The sequence below is a fragment of the Scyliorhinus torazame genome, chromosome 20, assembly GCF_047496885.1.
Source record: "Scyliorhinus torazame isolate Kashiwa2021f chromosome 20, sScyTor2.1, whole genome shotgun sequence".
In the NCBI taxonomy this organism is placed as follows: domain Eukaryota; kingdom Metazoa; phylum Chordata; class Chondrichthyes; order Carcharhiniformes; family Scyliorhinidae; genus Scyliorhinus; species Scyliorhinus torazame.
This window is the reverse complement of record NC_092726.1, coordinates 248,501-268,932: the sequence shown is the minus strand read 5'-3', so window position 1 is coordinate 268,932 and position 20,432 is coordinate 248,501. Positions and strand designations below refer to the sequence as shown.

Here is a 20,432-nt window from a genome sequence, read left to right as displayed (position 1 = left end):
GAGTGGAAACGCACGAGGCGCTGCACAAAAAATGGCAACACTTCAATACGGTCCTGGACCCGACTCTGGACCGGTCTAGGTCGAGGTTGGGTAAGCGACCGGCAGCGGCCAAGGTCCTGAGGGGGTTCGTGGACCAGATTGGGGGGGAGTGGATCAGTGGAGATTTGCCAGGCCAAGGACAAGGGAGTTTTCCTCCTCCTCACATGTACACCAGGCTTACTCGCGGATAGATTTTTTCCGTGCTAAGCAGGGCGCTGATCTCGAGGGTGGAGAGGGCAGAGTATTCGGCCATTGCGATCTCGGACCATGCCCCGCACTGGGTGGAGCTGGGGGTGGGGAGGAGAGGGGCCAACGCCCGCTGTGGCGAATGGACGTGGGACTACTGGTGGACGAGGAGGTCTGTGGGCGGGGCGGGAGGTGCATCCAAAGATATGTGGAGGCCAATGATAATGGGGAGGTGTCGGTGAGTGTGGTCTGGGAGGCGTTGAAGGCAGTGGTCAGGGGGGAGTTAATCTCAATCAGGACCCACAGGGAAAAGAGGGCGAGGACGGAGAGGGAGAGATTGGTGGGGGAGATACTGAGGGTAGATAGGAGATACGCGGAATCGCCCGAGGAGGGGCTGCTGAAGGAGCGCCGGAGCCTCCAAACGGAGTTTGACTTGCTAACCACGGGGAAGGCTGAGGCCCAGTTGAGGAAGGTACAGGGAGCAGTGGATGAGTATGGGGAGAAGGCAAGTCGAATGCTGGCGGAAGAGGGAGGCGCTGGGGAGATTGGGGGAATTAGAGATGGGGGGGGAGACACACAGTGCGGAGTCCAGCTAAAATAAACGTGATTTTGTGGTAAACTGAATGAGTCAGAACCCCCGGAGAGTGGGAAGGGGATGAGGCAGCTCCTGGACCAACTGAGGTTTCCAAAGGTGGAGGAAGGGCAGGTAGAGTGATTGGGGGCCCGATTGAGATGGAGGAACTAATTAAGGGGTTGGGGAGTATGCAGGCGGGCAAGGCCCCGGGGCCGGAACATTGAGTTCTATAGGAAATTCTCGGAGGTGTTGGGCCCGCTGTTGTTGAGAACTTTTAACGAGGCTAAGGAAAAGGGTATCCTTCCCCCCGATGGTGTCGCAGGCTCTGATCTCGCTTATCCTCAAGCGTGATAAGGACCCGCTGCAATGCGGCTCCTATAGGCCGATTTCACTCCTTAATGTGGATGCCAAGCTGTTGGCCAAGATTTTGGCCACTAGGATTGAGGATTGTGTCCCGGGAGTGATTCATGAGGATCAGACGGGGTTTGTGAAGGGCAGACAGCTGAATACGAATGTGCGGAGGCTCCTGAATGTGATCATGATGCCCTCGGAGGGTGGGGATGCAGAAGTGGTAGTAGCAATGGACGCGGAGAAGGTCTTCGATCGGGTGGAGTGGGAGTACCTGTGTGAGGTGTTAGGCAGATTTGGATTTGGGGTGGAATTCATAGGCTGGGTCAAATTGTTGTACCAGGCCCCGGTAGCGAGTGTGTCGACGAACCGGCTGCGGTCAGGGTACTTTAGGTTATATCGTGGCACAAGGCAGGGGTGCCCTTTGTCCCCCCCCTGCTGTTTGCCTTGGCGATTGAGCCACTGGCCATGGTGTCGAGGGAGTCCAGAAACTGGAGGGGGTTGGTTCGGGGGGTGGGGGGGGAGGGAGCACCGTGTTTCGCTGTACGCAGATGACCTGCTTCTGTATATTGCGGATCCGGTGGAGGGGATGGGGGAGGCCATGCAGGTTCTTGGGGATTTTGGAGACTTTTTGGGGTACAAGCTAAACGTGGGAAAAAGCAAGCTTTTTGTGGTGCATGCGAGGGGCCAGGAAGAGAGGTTGGGAGAGCTACCGCTCAAGATGGTGGAGAGGAGCTTTTGGTACTTGGGCATCCAGGTGGCCAAGAGCTCAACTTAGCGCGGCTGGTGGATCAGATGGAGGAGGACATGTTGCCACTCTCCCTGACGGGCAGGGTGCAGTCCGTTAAGATGACAGTCCACCCTAGGTTCTTGTCCGTCTTCCAGTACCTGCCCATCCTCATCCCCAAGTCCTTTTTCAAGCGGGTAAATAGGAGTATTATGGGATTTGTGTGGGCAAATAAGACCCCTCGGGTTAAGAGACTGTTTTTGGAGCGCAGTGGGGGGGGGGTTGGCGCTGCCGAACCTGGGCAGCTATTACTGGGCAGCGAATGTGTCGATGATTCGGAAATGGGGAATAGAGGGAGAGGGGGCGGCGTGGAAACGGTTGGAGGCTGCGTCCTGTACAGATACTAGTTTGGGGGCACTGGTGACGGCACCGTTGCCGCTTCCGCGGAAACGGTATACCACGGGCCCGGTGGTGGCGGCGACACTGGGGATTTGGAGGCAGTGGAGACAGCACAGGTAGGGGCCTCAGTTTGGACCCTGATACGGAACAACCACAGGTTCGTTCCAGGTAGGATAGACGGTGGGTTCCTAAGCTGGCACAGGGCGGGAATCAGAAGGATGGGGGATTTGTTTATCGATGGGACATCTGCCAGTCTGAGGGCGCTGGAGGAGAAATTTGAGTTGCCCCCGGGGAACACCTTTAGGTACATGCAGGTTCGGGCGTTTGTGATAAAACAGGTGGGGGAATTCCCGCTGCTGCCGGCCCAGAGGATACAGAACAGAGGGTGGTCTCGGGCGTGTGGGTCGGGGATGGCAAAGTATCGGTCACATACCAGGAGCTGCAGGACGCGGAGGAGGCCTCGGTGGAAGAACTGAAGGGCAAGTGGGAGGAGGAGCTGGATGAGGGCCTGTAGGCTGATGCCCTGGGCAGGGTCAATTCCTCCATCTTGCGCCAGGTTTGGCCTGATTCAGTTTAAAGTGGTACACACGGCGCATATGACAAGGGTGAGAATGAGTAGGTTTTTTGGGGTAGAGGACAGGTGCGTGAGGTGTTAAGGGAGCCCAGCAAACCATGTCCATATGGTCTGGACATGCCCGGCACTTCTGGAATTATGGAAGGGCTTTGCAAAGGCCATGTCCAAGGTCTTGGACACTCGGGTGAAACCGAGTTGTGGGATAACGATATTTGGGGTATCGGACGATCCGGGAGCGCAGGAGTCAAAAGAGGCCGGAGTCCTGGCCTTTGCCTCATTGGTAGCCTGGAGAAGGCTCTTGTTGATGTGGAGGGACGCGAAGCCCCCAAGCGTGGAGGCTTGGGTCAACGACATGGCGGGGTTCCTCAGGTTGGAGAAGATCAAGTTTGCCTTGCGAGGGTCTGTGCAAGGGTTCTCCAGGCGGTGGCAACCGTTCCTTGACTTTCTCGCGGAACGTTAGGTGGAGGTCAGCACCAGCAGCAACCCGGGGGGGGGGATTTCATTTTGTTTGTATGGGGCGGATTTCCTACTTTGCTTTGTTTTTGTTTATTAAATTCTTAGTTGGTTAGGGGGTTAAATTGTTTTGTTGGCACAGTGTTTTGCCTTCTTTGCATTATATTTTCTATTGTAGTGCTTTGTAAAATATTATGGAAAAATCTTGAATAAAAACATTTTATAAAAATAAATAAATAAGAGGTCGCACATTTAAAATGGAGATCAGGTTGCATTCTTTCACAGAGGGTTGTCAGCCTTTGGAACTCTGAAAAGGTTCTGGAAGCAGAGTCTTTGAGGAAGAGGTAATTAAATTATTGGTGAGCAAAGGGGTGATAGGTTGTCGAGAGTTGGTGCTGTGCAGATATGAGGTTACTATGAGATCAACTGTGATCTTATTAAATGGTGGAGCAGTCTCAAGATGCTGAATGGTCGAGTAGGTGTGATCAGGCAGAGTGTGACACCCATGAGCTTTCTTGATGATTACAGTAAGGGAGAACAAATTACAGATATGGGAGAGACAATCCTTTCTCCGTGGTCATATGTTGGTCTGTAATCAGTGTCTCCAGCAGTTTAGCAACAAACACTAACCTGAAAACAACAAACCACAAGGGCACCTGATAAACCACATACATTATTGAGTTGTTTGAGAAGGTGACCAAACAGGTGGAGGAGGGTAAAGCAGTTGATGTGGTGTATATGGATTTCAGTAAAGCGTTTGATAAGGTTCCCCAAGGTAGGCTACTGCAAAAAATACGGAGGCATGGGATTCAGGGTGATTTAGCAGTTTGGATCAGAAATTGGCTAGCTGGAAGAAGACAAAGGGTGGTGGTTGATGGGAAATGTTCAGCCTGGAGTCCAGTTACTAGTGGTGTACCACAAGGATCTGTTTTGGGGCCACTGCTGTTTGTCATTTTTATAAATGACCTGGAGGAGGGCGTAGAAGGATGGGTGAGTAAATTTGCAGATGACACTAAAGTCGGTGGAGTTGTGGACAGTGCGGAAGGATGTTACAAGTTACAGAGGGACATAGATAAGCAGCAGCGCTGGGCTGAGAGGTGGCAAATGGAGTTTAATGCAGAAAAGTGTGAGGTGATTCATTTTGGAAGGAATAACAGGAAGACAGAGTACTGGGCTAATGGTAAGATTCTTGGCAGTGTGGATGAGCAGAGAGATCTCGGTGTCCATGTACATAGATCCCTGAAAGTTGCCACCCAGGTTGAGAGGGTTGTCAAGAAGGCGTATGGTGTGTTAGCTTTTATTGGTAGAGGGATTGAGTTTCGGAGCCATGAGGTCATGTTGCAGCTGTACGAAACTCTGGTGCGGCCGCATTTGGAGTATTGCGTGCAATTCTGGTCGCCGCATTATAGGAAGGATGTGGAAGCATTGGAAAGGAGATTTACCAGAATGTTGCCTGGTATGGAGGGAAGATCTTATGAGGAAAGGCTGAGAGACTTGAGGCTGTTTTTGCTAGAGAGAAGATGGTTAAGAGGTGACTTAATTGAGGCATACAAGATGATCAGAGGATTAGATAGGGTGGACAGTGAGAGCATTTTTCCTCGGATGGTGATGCCTAGCACGAGGGGACATAGCTTTAAATTGAAGGGAGATAGATATAGGACAGATATAGGTCAGAGATAGGTTCTTTACTCAGAGAGTAGTAAGGGCGTGGAATGCCCTGCCTGCAACAGTAGTGGACTCGCCAACACTAAGGGCATTCAGATGGTCATTGGATAGACATATGGACAATAAGGGAATAGTGTAGATGGGCTTTAGAGTGGTTTCACAGGTCGGCGCAACATCAAGGGCCGAAGGGCCTGTACTGCGCTGTAATGTTCTATGGCGCTTGGAGCAAAAGCTGTCTCTCACGGATTGGTCTCTTCAACCATGAGCAGGAGTGTGCCACAGGAATCGAACCCATTCCCAATGGATTTGATTTGTTGCACGTCCATCATCTTATGCAGATGGAAAGGAGATGACAATTGCTAATAAGATAACCTACAAATGTGTACATGAGTCCCGATGGCCCTTTGAGCCTGTTCTTCAATTCATTCACTATCTAAACTCTACTTCTCCACTTTATCCCCTAATTAATCGAATTGGAAATACTCTGACCAGAGAGTGCTGAGAATGTGGAACTGAAGAGCACGGGGGTTCAAACAGCATGGTGCACGGTAGCATGGTGGTTAGCACAATTGCTTCACAGCTCCAGGGTCCCAGGTTCGATTCCAGCTTGGGTCACTGTCTGTGGGGAGTCGGCACATCCTCCCCGTGTGCGTGAGTTTCCTCCGGGTGCTCCGGTTTCCTCCCACAGTCCAAAGATGTGCAGGTTAGGTGGATTGGCCATGCTAAATTGCCCTTCGTGTCCAAAATTGCCCTTAGTGTTGGGTGGGGTTCCTGGGTTATGGGGATAGGGTGGAGGCTTGGGTAGGGTGCTCTTTCAAAAAAAAAAAGAGCCGGTGCAGACTCGATGGGCCGAATGGCCTCCTTCAGCACTGTAAATTCTATGATACAATTCAGGGGATCATAAATGAGAACATGCGATAAAGGATTAGGAAGATCTGCCAATTGGGTGACAGGAGGCAAGAGTGGCACATTAACAAAAGCACACAGCCGATGGGCCAAATGGCCTGTCCCTGTGCTGTGAATTGTACGTAATTCTGTGCAACTTTGAAGGAAAAGTGGCTGAATCCTTGACCAAATGTGTTCTATTGCAGCTCCAGAATTTTTCACCTTGCTTTGATTGCCACCATTATTGTATAATAATGCGATTCTGTGTTTTGCAGTGATTGTGACGTGACTGTAGATGTGGAGACCGTGGTCCCAACCCCAACACCCCTGTATGATAACCAGAAGGCTCGGAGTGTGATGAACGAGTGTGAGCGTCATGTCATCTTTGCAAGGACAGACGCAGATGCCCCTCTGCCGCCTGATGATTGGGAGGATCACATTAACAGGTAGGTACCTTCCACAGTGAGCACACACATTGCCAATAGCTCCTGGGCCCGTACAGCATGTGGGGTCATCATCAAAAGATGGCCGCCTTGTTATGACAACGCCATGTGTGCTGAGACTTGCTTGGGCATTTCAAATAAGCTGGTCAAATCTCTACTCCTTTGCTTTGCATGTGTTGGCAATCAGGCCTTATAGATTGTCTTGTATTCCGACAGAATTTCTTTTCACACAAGTACACGAGTGAGTCCAACCACTGGGGTAAAATAGAACTAAAAAGCAAATGGAATGTTGACACAAGAACAGCAGGTGTGCCAACATTGGAGAGAAACAGAGTTAGTGTTCAAGTCCTTAGACCCTGTCAGGTCTGATGGGAGGGAGAATGTGTTAGAACTGCAGTAGCAACAAATAATAGCAACTTTAAGAACAACGGAATAGGGGGTGGGGGGGATTTGTAGCATGTTTGGAATATTAAAATAAAAGTGTGTTTACTCTGCGTTGAGTCCCGAGGGCTGCAAAGTCCCCGATCAGAAGATGAGAGGGCGGCACAGTGGCTAGCACTGCTGCCTCACAGCGCCAGGGACCCAGGTTTGATTCCCGGCTTGGGTCACAGTGCGGAATCTGCACGTTCTCCCCGTGTCTGCGTGGGTTTCCTCCCACAAGTCTTGAAAGACGTGCTTTTGAGGTGAATTGGACTCGAACAGGCGCTGGAGTGTGGCGACTAGGGGATTTTCACAGTAACTTCGTTACAGTGTTAATGTAAGCCTACTTGTGACATTAATAAAGATTATAAATACTTTTCCCTTTCCTCACTTGAATTCTCCATCTTCATTTCTGGGGACTAGACTTTTGACCAAAATTTACACGAAACCCCCCGACTTGGACACCTTCTGTGAGAACTGTATTCCAGTCTGCCAGTTTCTCTGTCTGCATCTGCTTTGACACTGCCACTTTCAATTCCAGAGCTTCCGTAGATTCCCTTCCATTGGTTGTCAGGGCCCTTTGCCGTGTTGTGCTGTCAGCCTGCTCCCATGAACTAGTGGAACCCTGGCAGCAGGAGAGAATAGGCGAGAGGCTGGAGGGCTTCCTCCCTTTCTGGCAGTTCTTTCCATTGCTACTGAATTAGGTGGTTTCAGTCCTTTGTGTTCATGGGCCACTGTTATTCTGTTTGCCCGGTGGGTCTGATCCATTCATTCTGTATCTCTCCAGGCTGGGGTGGACTGCTGCTCAGAACAAACTGTTCAACAAGATCGTGAAGGCGTTGCATTCGGACCGATTGGCAAGATTGGCGAACGAGGGGGTGAGTGCCATGTGATCGCTGAGCCAAGTGACTGTTTGCCCTATAATTCCCTAATGACTCACAAATTGTGACAGGGTAAAGAAGGATATTCTGTTTCCACTAGTTGGTATGTCAGTGACAATTTCAAGATGGTCAGCAAGAGATCTAGGAGTGAGATGAGGAGAAACGACTTTACTCCGAGTTGTTGGGGTTTGGGAGTGCTGCCTGGTAGAGTGGTGGAGATTGGGCTGGGGAATGGGACTAGCTAGGTCGCCCTTTCGGGAGCCGGTGCAGACACGATGGGCCGAATGGCCTCCTTCCGTGCTGTAAATAACAAACACCTTTGTTAGTAGATTATGTTTAATGTCTCCCCATTTTTCTGCCCAAATCTTTTTTGTTCAAGTTAATACATTGATATTTGCTTTTATTTGGATGGGTAAGAATCCTAGAATCCGCAGTGTTCTACTCCAGCGAGATTGACGGACTGGGGGCTTGCCCCTCCCAAACTTATTGTTTTGTTACTCGCAAAATGTAATTGTGGATCAGTGATCTGCACTATGTCCACTCTCCCAGCCATAGGTACTGCACCATTGCCCTTTTCTCCTGCTAGATTTTCCTCAAAACCAATGGTGGTCTCCTCTTAGGAACTGGAAACAGTTTCAACAGCATTTAAACTCTTGTCCTTGTCTTCACTGGCCCCTCTCTGTAACAATCACCTTTTCTTACCTTCTGGAATGGTCCCCTTCTGCACTTTGGCGATTCTTCGTTCTATGAGCTAAACTAACATAAGGACATCTATTCTACTTCCCTCCCTTGCACACAAATTCCAGCCACCCCTTTTTGCTCAGAACAATGTGAGCTGCCTATTCAACCTTGACGGCTACAAACTCTTGCAGTAATTTACAACAGGGACCTCTTCAGGCCTTACCTGTGATTAGCTCCCCATAGTTAGCTTCATTCTGTCTAAAATCCTAAGATGCAACATCCTGTCAGGTGAAGCTGAGAATAATCTCATGGTGCTAAAACTAAAATTCATCACCAGTTTAATCAGAATCATTGAATAGTTTGTTGATTGATCATTCCACTCAACGAAAACTATTCATGTGACATCAATTTATCTGCACTGGTTCATGACGTGGGAACCTATGGTACAGTGGTTAGCACTGCTGTCTCAGTGCCAGGGATCCGGGTTCGATTCTGACCTCGGATGACTGGGTGGAGTCTGCACATTCTCCCTGTGTCTGTCTGTGTTTCCTCCGGGTGCTCCGTTTCCTCCCACTGTCCAAAGCTGTGCAAGTTAGGTGGGGATGGGGTGGGAGATTGGGCCCAGGTAGAGTGCACTTTCAGAGGGTCTGTGGAACCCGATGGGCTGATGGCCTCCTTCTGCCCCATAGAACTCTATGGTTCTAACAGTCAGCTGAATTAGAGAACATGGTGAGGGTAAAATCAGTTTTAACAGTGTGGTTTTGCTTAAGAACATGGGCGGGATACTGTCACCGACTGCGTTTAAGAACCACAAATGTATGCCAATACTCTTCAATTAACCACAGTGCTGTAGGCCGTGGATAAAGGCGGGCTTCTTTCTCCTGTTCACAGCCCAGTTATCCAACAGGAAATTAATTGGGGTCAAAGCCTCTCTCACCTGTTTGGGAGGGAGGGGGATGGCAACGTGCAGGAGGATTGTTCATAGAGGATTTCTGATGCATTGATTGGACAGTGTAAATCTAAGGTTCTTTATTCAGGCCAGCAATGAACCAGTGCTGCGGAGGATAGCGGTGGACAAGTGTGCTCGGCGCATTCGACAGGCCCTCGCCAGCGTGAACTGGGACACCAAGTTAGCACAATGGCTGCACACAACTCTGGTGGAAACCCTGAGTCTGCCTATGCTGGCAGCCTACTTAGACGTGCTACAGACCCTGAAATGCAAGGTATGGGCGATTCTGTATTAATAGTGGGGAACGTATTTCACTTGGTGAAAGACATGTACGTCAATCCTGCACCTTCGCCTTAGGAAGTTACAAAGCCAAAGAAATACAATCTATTGCAGAGCAATGCAGCAGCAAATTAGCACAACAAGCTCCATCGAACAGCAAAATGGTGGTAATCGTGTTTTATTCATGTTGGCTGAGAAACATTTTATCCAGGAGACTGGAAGGAATATCCCTTCTTCCAACAGTGCTGTGAAAGAGAAGCAGGATTTCGGTGGAACATTTCCGTTCTAAGACAGTGTAGCACTCCCTCAGTACTGACCTCCTGACACTGAACTCTGAGGGAATGCCGCTAAGTCGAGGGTCTGCACCAGTGCGGAACCTTTGGAGGGTCGGTAATGCATGAGCACTGCAAAGTACCGAAAGAGTCTTCTTCTTTCCTTCCCTCCCCCACCCCTGTGCAGGGATGGGGGGAGTAACTTTCTCTCTCAGCTTGCCCCACCACCTCTGTCCATCAATCTCTCTGCCTGCTGCGCCCTCTCTCTCTCTCTCTCCCTGTCTCTCCCTGTCTCTCCCTGTCTCTCCCTGTCTCTCCCTGTCTCTCCCTGTCTCTCCCTGTCTCTCCCTGTCTCTCCCTGTCTCTCTCTGTCTCTGTCTCTCCCTGTCTCTCTCTGTCTCTCTCTGTCTCTCTCTGTCTCTCTCTGTCTCTCTCTGTCTCTCTCTGTCTCTCCCTGTCTCTCTCTGTCTCTGTCTCTCTCTGTCTCTCTCTCTCTCTCTCTCTCTCTCTCTCTCTCTCTTTGTGTCTCTCTCTCTGTCTCTCTGTCTCTCTCTCTCTCTCTGTCTCTCTCTCTCTCTCTGTCTCTCTCTCTCTCTCTGTCTCTCTTTCTCTGACTCTCTCTCTCTGTCTGTCTCTCTCTTTCTCTCTCTCTCTCTCTCTCCTCTCTCTCTCTCTCTCTCTCTCTCTCTCTCTCGCTCTGTCTCTCTCTCTGTCTCTCTCTCTCTGTCTCTCTCTCTCTCTCTGTCTCTCTTTCTGTCTCTCTTTCTCTGTCTCTCTGTCTCTCCCTGTCTCTGTCTCTCTCTGTCTCTCTCTGTCTCTCTCTGTCTCTCTCTGTCTCTCTCTGTCTCTCTCTGTCTCTCTCTGTCTCTCTCTCTCTTTCTCTGTCTCTCTCTCTCTCTCTCTGTCTCTGTCTCTCTCTCATTCTCTCTCTCTCTCTGTCTTTACACTTTTGGATGAAACCCATTGACATAACTTTACAAAGTGCTTCTGACAGAATCTAAGCACTTGGTTTGAATTTGCGCCCACATTCAGTTGTCAGTCTTCCATTACTGATGGAGCTTTAAAATCTGCTTCTCTGAAACTGATATTGATCGAATCTGTCAGTGCACAAAACTGTGGCAAATAAATTTCTGGATAAGCAAATTTTAGGCCATCCATTTTGAACTGCGATATAACAGAGTACTTGATGGTGAAAATCTAGAAACAGTTGAAAGAGACATGGATTATTAAAATGTCATGAGAAATCAAAAGTCTGATGGAAGCTTGGTGAGAGAGATGTGATCAGTTCTAGGCGCCATACCGTGGATATATCGGCACTTGGGAGGGGTGTATCATAGATTTAACTGGACACTAAGCGTAAATTATGAGACCTCAAACAAACTAGTACAGTGGTTAGCACTGTTGCTTCACAGCATCAGAGTCCCGGGTTCGACTCCCGGCTTGGGTCACTGTGCGGACTCTGCACGTTCTCCCCGTGTCTGCGTGGGTTTCCTCCGGGTGCTCCGGTTTCCTCCCACAGGTCCCGAAAGACGTGCTGTTGGGTGAATTGGCCATTCTGAATTCTCCCTCTGTGTACCCGAACAGGTGCCGAAGTGTGGCGACTAGGGGCTTTTCATAACTTTTTACAGTGTTAATGTAAGCCTACTTGTGACAATGAAGATTATCAAAAAAAACTAGGATTGTTTTCCTTTGGCTTTCGAAGGTAAATGGGTGAATTGATCCTTTTCATGATTTGAATGGGAACAGACAAATGAATAGAAACTATTTCTACTCGTTGGGAATTGAGGACTGGGGTAGACTTTAAAAATTAACAACAGACCTTTCAAGTGTGAAGTTAAACTCACACAAGAAAGGTGGTACAAATTTGGAACTCGCTTCCATCAGTGGCAATTGTTGCAGGATCAATTGCTAATTTTAAATTCTGGAAAATGGAATTCAGCCCAGAGAAGTGTGAGCTGATACATTTGGGACGGTCAATCAAGGCGAAGGATACACAATTAATGGGAGGTACTGAGAGTTTGGAGGGGGGGGGGGGAGGGGGCAGTGGGAGAGGAACAGGTTTAAAGCGATTGGTAGAAGGAATAGAGGAGAGATGAGGACATTTGTTCTCACCTGGAGAGTGGGGCTCTGGAACTCTGCCTGAAAGGGTAGAAGCAGAAAAGCCTCAACTCCTTTAAAAGGTGTCTGGATACGTGCCTGAATTCCCGTGTCCTCCAAGCCTACAGAATAAGTGCTGGGAAGTGGGATTAGGCTGCGTGGCTCATTTTTCCGCTGGTGGTAACATGATGGGCCAGATGACCCCTCTTTGTGCTGTAAAGTTTCTGTGATTGACTTGGAATCTTGTACATTAGAGATAATAAGGAATGTGGGAAACGTGCAGGCGTGTGGGATTAGGTCGCAGGTCAACCACGATGTCATTGAAAAGTGGAAAAGGCCCGTGATTCTGAATGGTCTGTTCCTGTTCTGATGTTCCTGAAATCACATGCTCAGGATTTCTCCCATTCTCCTCGTCCAACTGCTACTACCCAGGTCACCCGTAGCATTCTCTGTGGTCTTTGCTGAGCCCCCTGACTGTGTATGATCCTGCCTGCATATCAAGTTTGTATTTGCCTGCTGCCCTTCTCTCTGATCTATTTCCTTTCAGGTGCCAACGCTAATTGATAAAATGATCATCTCCTCCACCACAAAGTCAGGAGCTGCTGGAGCGGAAGCTTTGTCTTTGCTGTTGAAACGACCCTGGGATCCTGCAGTGGGCGTGCTTTCCCACAACAAACCAGTGAGTTACTTAGTTGGAGTATAAAATTCTTGCCTGTGCAGAGGATTGGCAAACGGGTGAATTTGCACTATTGTTGAATTGAAATAAGTGGGGTCAGCATAGAGTGCTGGTGCTTTGATGTGTTTTGGGAGAAGGTATAACTTGTAGCATGAATGAACTGGTAGAGACATGGGTTGGTAGAGGGGAGGGGGGCACTCAGGGTGGGGTTGCAGATGTGGATGAGGCCAGGGTTGGTGGGTGTGGAGGGGCTGCTGCACAGATGTTGGTGTGTTCAAGTCTGATGATTACAGTTGGAAGGTTCTTTTAAAACCGCTGTTTTCACCTGCAGAGTAAGATCCCGGGATCTCCGCTGCTACTCGTCACTCCCAGTGGACCGACGAATAACGTGACAGCTGCATCACGCAGGAATCGCTTCTGGTTATCCCAGTTGTCCTGTTTGGGGAAGGTTTGTTATGTTAAGAATGTACTATAATTACAAAACTGAAGAAATGTGTTGTATTTATTTCTGAGCAAGTTCTTCTGTGACCTTGATCCTCGTGTGTCCCAGTGGTGCCTGTCATTGGGAAATTATTGATAAATTTCAGTTCAGATACATGAATATTTCATGAAGTAGAATACTTGTAACGCTTCTGTGGCGTGTCAGAGTGGGAATGGTGGGGGCGGTCAGCTACTGGTGCGAGATGGCATGGAAGGGGGAGACCGTGAACAGGAACGGATTAGGAAGACAGAGGGTGAGTTGTTGGTGAGAGATGGAGGGAGGAGGAAGTACGGCCAGGGAAGGGGCATGTGCTGTAAGTATGGGAATGCTGAGAATGTATTTGCTTTCTTTGGCCCCTTGCTCCGCGCTGTAACCAATCACTGTTTGTCGATGTGCCATTTGTCAATGTTCTCTGTTGATTATCCTTTTGTCTACTATGTACGTACTGTGTACGTACCCTCGGCAGCAGAAAAATACTTTTCACTGAACTTCGGTACATGTGACAATAAATCAAATCAAATATGGGGACAGTTGCCAGTTGTTTCAGGGAATCAAACTCTTGGTGTCCTGTTGGATATTGGAAGTAGGCGTTTGAGAACAGTGATGCAGGTGAATAAAAATATCAGTGGCTGCTCAGTGGCTATACATAGGACAGTAGCACAGTGGTTAGCACTGTGGCTTCCCAGCCCCAGGGTCCCAGGTTCGATTCCCGGCTTCGGTCACTGTCTGTGCAGAGTCTGCACATTCTGCGTGGGTTTCTTCTGGGTGCTCTGGTTTCCTCCCACAGTCCAAAGATGTGCGGGTTAGGTGGATTGGCCATGATAAATTGTCCTGAGTGTCCAAAAAGGTTAGGAGGGGGTTACTGGGTTCCGGGGATAGGGTGGAAGTGTGGGCTTAAGTGGGGTGGTCTTTCCAAGGGCCGGTGCAGACTCAATGGGCCAAATGGCCTCCTTCTGCACTGTAAATTCTATGTTCTATATTCCCCACAGAGATGGGGGGGGAAGGTGTGGAGGACATAAGGAAGTTTCATTGATGTTTGTGGTTCTGCAGGTTATCCCAGTCACTATGCACGTGGTAGCTGGAGGTTCAGGAGTGAATGTGGTCCAGTGTCTAGAGCACATGATTGGAGCGATTCGAGCAAAGATCCATGAGGTAGGTGGTTTGACACAACAGGAGTTTGAGATTAAGGTTTTGGAGCAGGACACCACAACTTGGCCCCTAGGAGCCTGAGCTTGCAACCTCCCATTTTCCTACCATCTATCTTGTCTGATCCAGACCCACACTGGCACCATCACCTGTCGTCCTGCCTCTGCTGTCCATCAAATTTCTTCCATTCACCATTTTGTTCTGAGAGCTCTCAACCCACTTTCTTTTGCCACATGCTTGCCCCTCTTATTTTTTTGTTTATAAATTTAGAGTGCCCAATTATTTTTTTCCCAATTAAGGGTCAATTTAGTGTGGCCAATCCACCTCGCCTGCACATCTTTGGGTTGTGGGGGTGAAACCCACGCAGACACGGGGAGAATGTGCAAACTCCACACGGACAGTGACCCAGGGCCCGGATTCGAACCCGGGTCCTCAGCACCGCAGTCCCAGTGCTAACCGCAGTCCCAGTGCTAACCACTGTGCCGCATGCCACCCCGCCCCTCTTATTTTTGTCTGCCGCCTCTGGTGCACCCGCTTTACAACCACATCCCCGTCCTGCGCCCAGTGTGTCTGTTTCCTTTGCTGTACATCCTCACTGGACCAATTGCAGGGACAAGATCTGTGATATAAATTTGGACTTGGGGAAGAGACTGGACTGAAGCCTGGTATCAGGATGTTGGACAGAAACCTGAGGTATTATCATAGAATGGTTATAATACTCAGGCCCTTCAGCCCATCATCACCATGCTGCCTCTCTGCTGCAGCAGATCAGCTAATCCCACTTCCCTTGTCCTCTTCCTATAGCCCAGCAATGCTTTCATCTTCTGGTGCTTTTCCTGTTCTCTTTTAGAAGCCACAGTTGAATCTGCCTCCACCATACCCTAACTCCAGGTTCCAGGCTGGGTTGAATCTCGGTCTGAATATATTGAATAGATTGCTGTCAGGGTGGATTGTAACAATTGTGTCTTTCTTTCAGCTGCAGACTCACTTTGCAAGCAGACCAATTGTGCTGATCGGTTGGAATGTTGGAGCCCTAGTCGCTTGCCATGTAAGGAGCTTGAGTCAGGCCTGTTCTGGTGGGGGATGTTCTGTTATTTAGTTAATTATAGACTCCAGATGAGTTGCCCATCCTTGGACGCTGCCTACTGCTGTCAGAAAGAAGCATCTGCAGCAACTCAGATTTATACAGCAGAATTCAGAGAGCAGACAGCAGTGAGAGAAGGGAAGGGTTTCTGACACAGGAGCAAAATTGCAGAAATCAAAACAAGCGAGAAGAAGTGAGTCCCAGGCCCCGGGCCGGGCTGAAATCCAGAGTCCTGGAGGATTGGGATCTGGCCCTAATCCAGAATCCGAGGCGCTGGGAGTGGGCAAGCATCCAAGGATTGGGAACATGCAGTAATCCAGAGACTGGGATTGAGTGCAGGCAGTAATGCAGTGTGGACATCAGAATAGGCAGGTGTCCAGAGTCCAGGATTGGAAAGGGGTCAGAGCCTGTGACAGCAGGAACTCTCACACGACCTGTGTTTGAAGAAACACAGTTAAACAGCTGTGGTTCATTCTCAACATTAACGCAGAAAAGTGTTGAGTTGGTCGTGGCACCGACTTTGTTCACACAGCCTGACTCCAGTGGACACATTCGATCTCTGATATGAAGAACAGGTGGCGATCCTGGTATAACCTTGTGAAGTGTATGGAAAGGCTATCGGGCCATCGTGAAGGAATTTATCACTACCTTCCTGTTCAAATGTATGTTTTCCAATGTGAATATGAATGATAGTCTGACTCTCTCTCTCTCTCTCGACTGCATCCCATCTGCACTCATGATGGTTCTAACATTCATTCTTTCTGCAAAATGTTGTTTCAACCTCATGAGGTCTGTGGTCCAGTTAGGAACCACACGTATAAACTGGGAAAGTACAATCAATGCACCAGAGATGTTTTCTTTGTAGAAGATGTTTCTGCGTGACTAATGCTTTTCTCCGAAGGTCCTGCAGAATTTAGCCAGTGAAGTGCTGGTTTTGAAGTGTTATCTCTGTTGTAATATCGGAAATGCTGTCTGAAGTTACCAGTTGTTGTGTTTCCATACAGGTCTCGATGATGGAGTTTGTTTCAGCTGTTGTGTGTCTTGGGTTTCCTCTGCTCACTGTTGAAGGACCAAGAGGAGTAAGGATCAAAGAATTTTTATTATTTTTAAACGGTGAAATTTTGCTGTAAATGTTGGTGTTGGAAAATAATTTATTATTTCAAGAAATATCCCCAGGAAAGGTGCAGTATAGAATAGATGCAGACTCAAGCTCTCTACGTTGTCATTGAAATATTTTTAAATATATAAAAACGAAGAGAGAGGCCAAAGTGAACATATGGAGCACTGAGAATGAGACTGGTGAAATAATAATGGGGAACAATACTTTGTGTCAGTCTCCATGGCAGAAAACACTAGTGCATTCCAAAAATATTAAATAATTAAGGAGCAAAAGGGGTAAGGAAATTAATACAATGGTGATCACTGGAAAGAAAATACTCAGGGAAACCTTAAAAAAAAAATTCCAATAAAGGGGCAATTTAGCGTGGCCAATCCACCTGCCCTGCACATCTTTGGGTTGTTGGGGTGAGACCCACGCAGACACAGGGAGAATGTGCAAATTCCACACGGACAGTGACCCAGGGCCGGGATCTAACCCGGGTCCTCGGCCCCATGAGGCAGTACTCAGGGAAACTAGTCGGGCTAAAGGCTGATAAGTCCCCTGCACCTGATGGGTTGCATCCGAGGATATTAAAGGAAATAGCGACCGAGATAGTGGAAGCACTGACAGTATTTTACAAAATTCCTTAAATTCTGGAAAAATGTAAAGAGGATTAGAAAACTACAATAAAACAGCTTTAATCAAAAACGGAGGGAGACAAAAGCAGGTAATTAAAGGCCAGTTAGCTTAACATCTCAAAGAATACCTATGGTGTAGAAGGAGGCCATTCGGCCCATCGAGTATACACCGACCCTAACTAGGTGCATTACCCCATCCTATCCCTGTAACTCCAAAACCCCACCTAACCTTTCGACACTAAGGGGCAATTTATCATTCCCAATCCACCGAATCTGCATATCTTTGGACTGTGGGAGGAAACCGGAGCACCCGGAGGAAACCCACGCAGACATGGGGAAAACGTGCAGACTCCACCCAGTAATCCGATGCCGGAATTGAACCCGGGTCCCTGATGCTGTGAGACAGCAGTGCTAACCACTGTGCCATTGTGCTGCCCTATCTTTAGGGAAATGCTTGAGTCTGTCATAAAGGATGTAATAGCAGTGCAATTAGAAATATATAATATCAAGCGGAGTCAGCATGGCTTCATGAAAGGGAAATCAAAACTAACAAATTTACTAGAGTTCTTTGAGGTGGTGAATGAACATCATAGATAAAGGGAGACTAGTAGGTTTAATATGCATGGATTTCCACAGAGCTTCACTAAGGGACCGCACAAAAGGAAAATAACTCATGGAGTTGGGGATGGTATCTTAACATGGATAGAGGATTATCTAACTAACAGAAGTCAGAGAGTTGGGAAAAGAGAAGCATTTTCCGGATGGCAACCTGTAACTAGTGGAATGTCACAGGGATCAGTGCTGGGGCCACAATTATTTACAATATAAATGACTTGGATGAGGGAAGTGAACGTACTATTGCCATATTTGCAGATGATACTGAGAGATATGGACAGGTTAGGGGAGTGGGCAAAAACTCGGCAGATGGAATATAATGCAGGAAAATGTGAATTTATGCACTTTGGTAGGAAGAATAAAGGAGCTGAGTATTATTTAAATGGAGAGAGACTGCAGAAAGCTACAGCACAGATTTGGGGGTCTTCACGCATAAATCACAAAAGGCTAGCAAGCAAGGTCAGGTAATAGGGAAGGCAAATGGAATGTTGGCCTTTATTTCAAATGGAATGGAGTATAAAAATGGGGAAGTCCTGCTAAAGCTATACAAGGCACTAGTTAGACTACACCTGGAATACCGTGAACAGGTTTGGTCCCTTTTTTAAGGAAAGATATACTGGCATTGGAGGTTGAGACTGCTTATTGGACAGAGTTGGAATCGAGAAGATTTCAGTCTTTGAGGTAGGACCGCAAATAGATTTTCATCCCATCATTCTGTGTTTGATGTGAAGTCAGCTGTCTAAAATTAAAGATCAGTATTGAGCAGTAAGAAATAGTTTGGAAGCATTTAACCAGGATCTGCGTGTCCCTGAGCCTGGAAAAACAAAGCACAGGTTCAATTGTTGAATTGGTCTCCAGCAGTCACTGCACTTTGAAAAATGGTTGCGGCTGGATAGCCCTGAGCCTATCGTGCGTTGGTGGCTTTAGAGGAAAAAATGCAGTGGATGAGTATTGCTGCTATTTCTGTTTGCCTGGCACATGAAGTGTTGCAGATGACATTGCCACCAGAACCCATGTTTTCCCAGGCACAGCAACATGAATTTATTTGCAGTGTAAAAGTAGTAAAACATTTTTAACTGTTTCATAGGACAGTTAGCAAACCTGCATCGGCACCAAACCCCGTACAGAGATATTAGATTAGAAACATGATAAAGAAGTGGGTTTTAAGGAGCCTTTTGAAGGGGAAAATGATAGAAGTAGAGAGGCTTAATGACGAAATGAAGCGGAGAAAAGTTGGGAAATTGGTGCAGAGATGGAAGGAGGTGTTTAGTTTCCAAATTTCTAGATTTGTCTCCGCTTAAGGCACTCATTATTTGATGAGTATTCAGCTGCTATGAGGCAGAAATGGGAAAAACACAACAACCGTGATGTCACGGGAAACAGATATGTTGATTAAGTGCTCAGTAACGGACAATGTGTGAAAAACTAGTGTCTGGAATAAGGGAAAGTTAGGGCCAATATAGTTCGGTCATGCAAGTAATCTGAAATAGAATAGAGTTAACGCAAGAGAAGTAAAATTAAGACATGGAATGGCAGCTCATCGGAGTGGAATGTGTGCCTGGAGCGGCATGGTAGCACAGTGGTTAGCACTGTTGCTTCACAGCGCCAGGGTCCCAGGTTCGATTCCCGGCTTGGGTCACTGTCTGTGTGGAGTCTGCACGTTCTCCCCGTGTTTGCGTGGGTTTCCTCCGGCTGCTCCGGTTTCCTCCTACAAGTCCCGAAAGACGTGCTGTTAGGTGAATTGGACATTCTCAAATCTCCCTCAGTGTACCCGAACAGGTGCCGGAATGTGGCGACTAGGGACTTTTCACTGTATTAATGTAAGCCCACTTGTGCCAATAATGAAGATTAACTTAGAAGTCCTTCCTGTTTCCTGATGCCCCAGAAGTAACATTGTCTTTCATACCTTTCCGACATCAGTGGGCATCCCTGGGGGAGTCTGCATTTTAAAAAATAATATTTTGTAGCCAGTTTTAGAGTTACAAGTCTGAGATGGTCTGAAAAACCACTGAAGGTGCCATCTTGTCTGTCCACTCTGCTGTTTTGAAAAGCTTTTAAAAACTGTTTAAATGTTTGAGAACAGAAAAATGCGTTCAAAACAGTTGTCCTTAAAATCTACAAAATCATGATGATGTGTTCATCTTATTGAACGGTGCAACAGGCTTGGGGGAGCTGAATGTTTACTTATAAATCCCAGAGGTTGAGATTAGATGGCTGCCGGCACATTGGCCCCGCAATTCACCTGAGGAGAGCTATACCTAATAATGCTTGGAATGTCTGAGTCCCACTCTCCAGTTTGTCACAGATGTTACATGCCTGGACTTTTCCCTTCAGGATGTTGATGACCCGTTGCTTGACATGAAGACCCCTGTCTTGTTTGTGATTGGGCAGAACTCGGTGCAGTGCACTGCTGACACCATTGAGGACTTCCGGGAGAAACTTCGAGCTGAAAACAGTATGGTGATAATTGGAGGTGCAGATGACAATCTGAGGTACATATGCAACTTGACCTCTCCTTTTCCTTCATTTTGTGGCTCAATGATAGCTCTGTGTCCTGAGTCAGATGTTTGTGGGTTGAAGTCCCACTTCAAAAATTTGAACATATAGTAAATAATGTTCCCAGTGCAATAGTGAGCGATTGGTGCACTGTCAGAGGGTTGGTAGTGCAGCATTGTCCGGGGAGGGGAGGGGGAGTGCTGAGGAAGCGCAACAACGTCAGGGAGTGAGTGATGTGAGACCGTTGCATACAAACAGGAATTAGAAGCAGGAGTCAGCCACTTGACCATTCAATAAAATCATGGCTGATCTGATTGTAACTTCA

General features: G+C 47.9%; 1 protein-coding gene across 4 annotated transcripts in view; it reads left to right on the top strand.

Annotated features, from left to right (window-relative positions):
- kansl3 (KAT8 regulatory NSL complex subunit 3) overlaps positions 1-20,432 on the top strand; it is a 78,583-nt gene that overhangs the window by 6,655 nt on the left and 51,496 nt on the right. For all 4 annotated transcript variants that reach the window (XM_072485514.1, XM_072485512.1, XM_072485513.1 and 1 more), the window contains exons 2-10: positions 6,126-6,296; positions 7,501-7,591; positions 9,313-9,498; positions 12,420-12,551; positions 12,880-12,996; positions 14,080-14,181; positions 15,152-15,223; positions 16,264-16,338; positions 19,946-20,103. In XM_072485514.1, the coding sequence (XP_072341615.1) occupies positions 6,126-6,296; positions 7,501-7,591; positions 9,313-9,498; positions 12,420-12,551; positions 12,880-12,996; positions 14,080-14,181; positions 15,152-15,223; positions 16,264-16,338; positions 19,946-20,103 (1,104 nt within the window). The remainder of the gene's footprint in view (positions 1-6,125; positions 6,297-7,500; positions 7,592-9,312; positions 9,499-12,419; positions 12,552-12,879; positions 12,997-14,079; positions 14,182-15,151; positions 15,224-16,263; positions 16,339-19,945; positions 20,104-20,432) is intronic.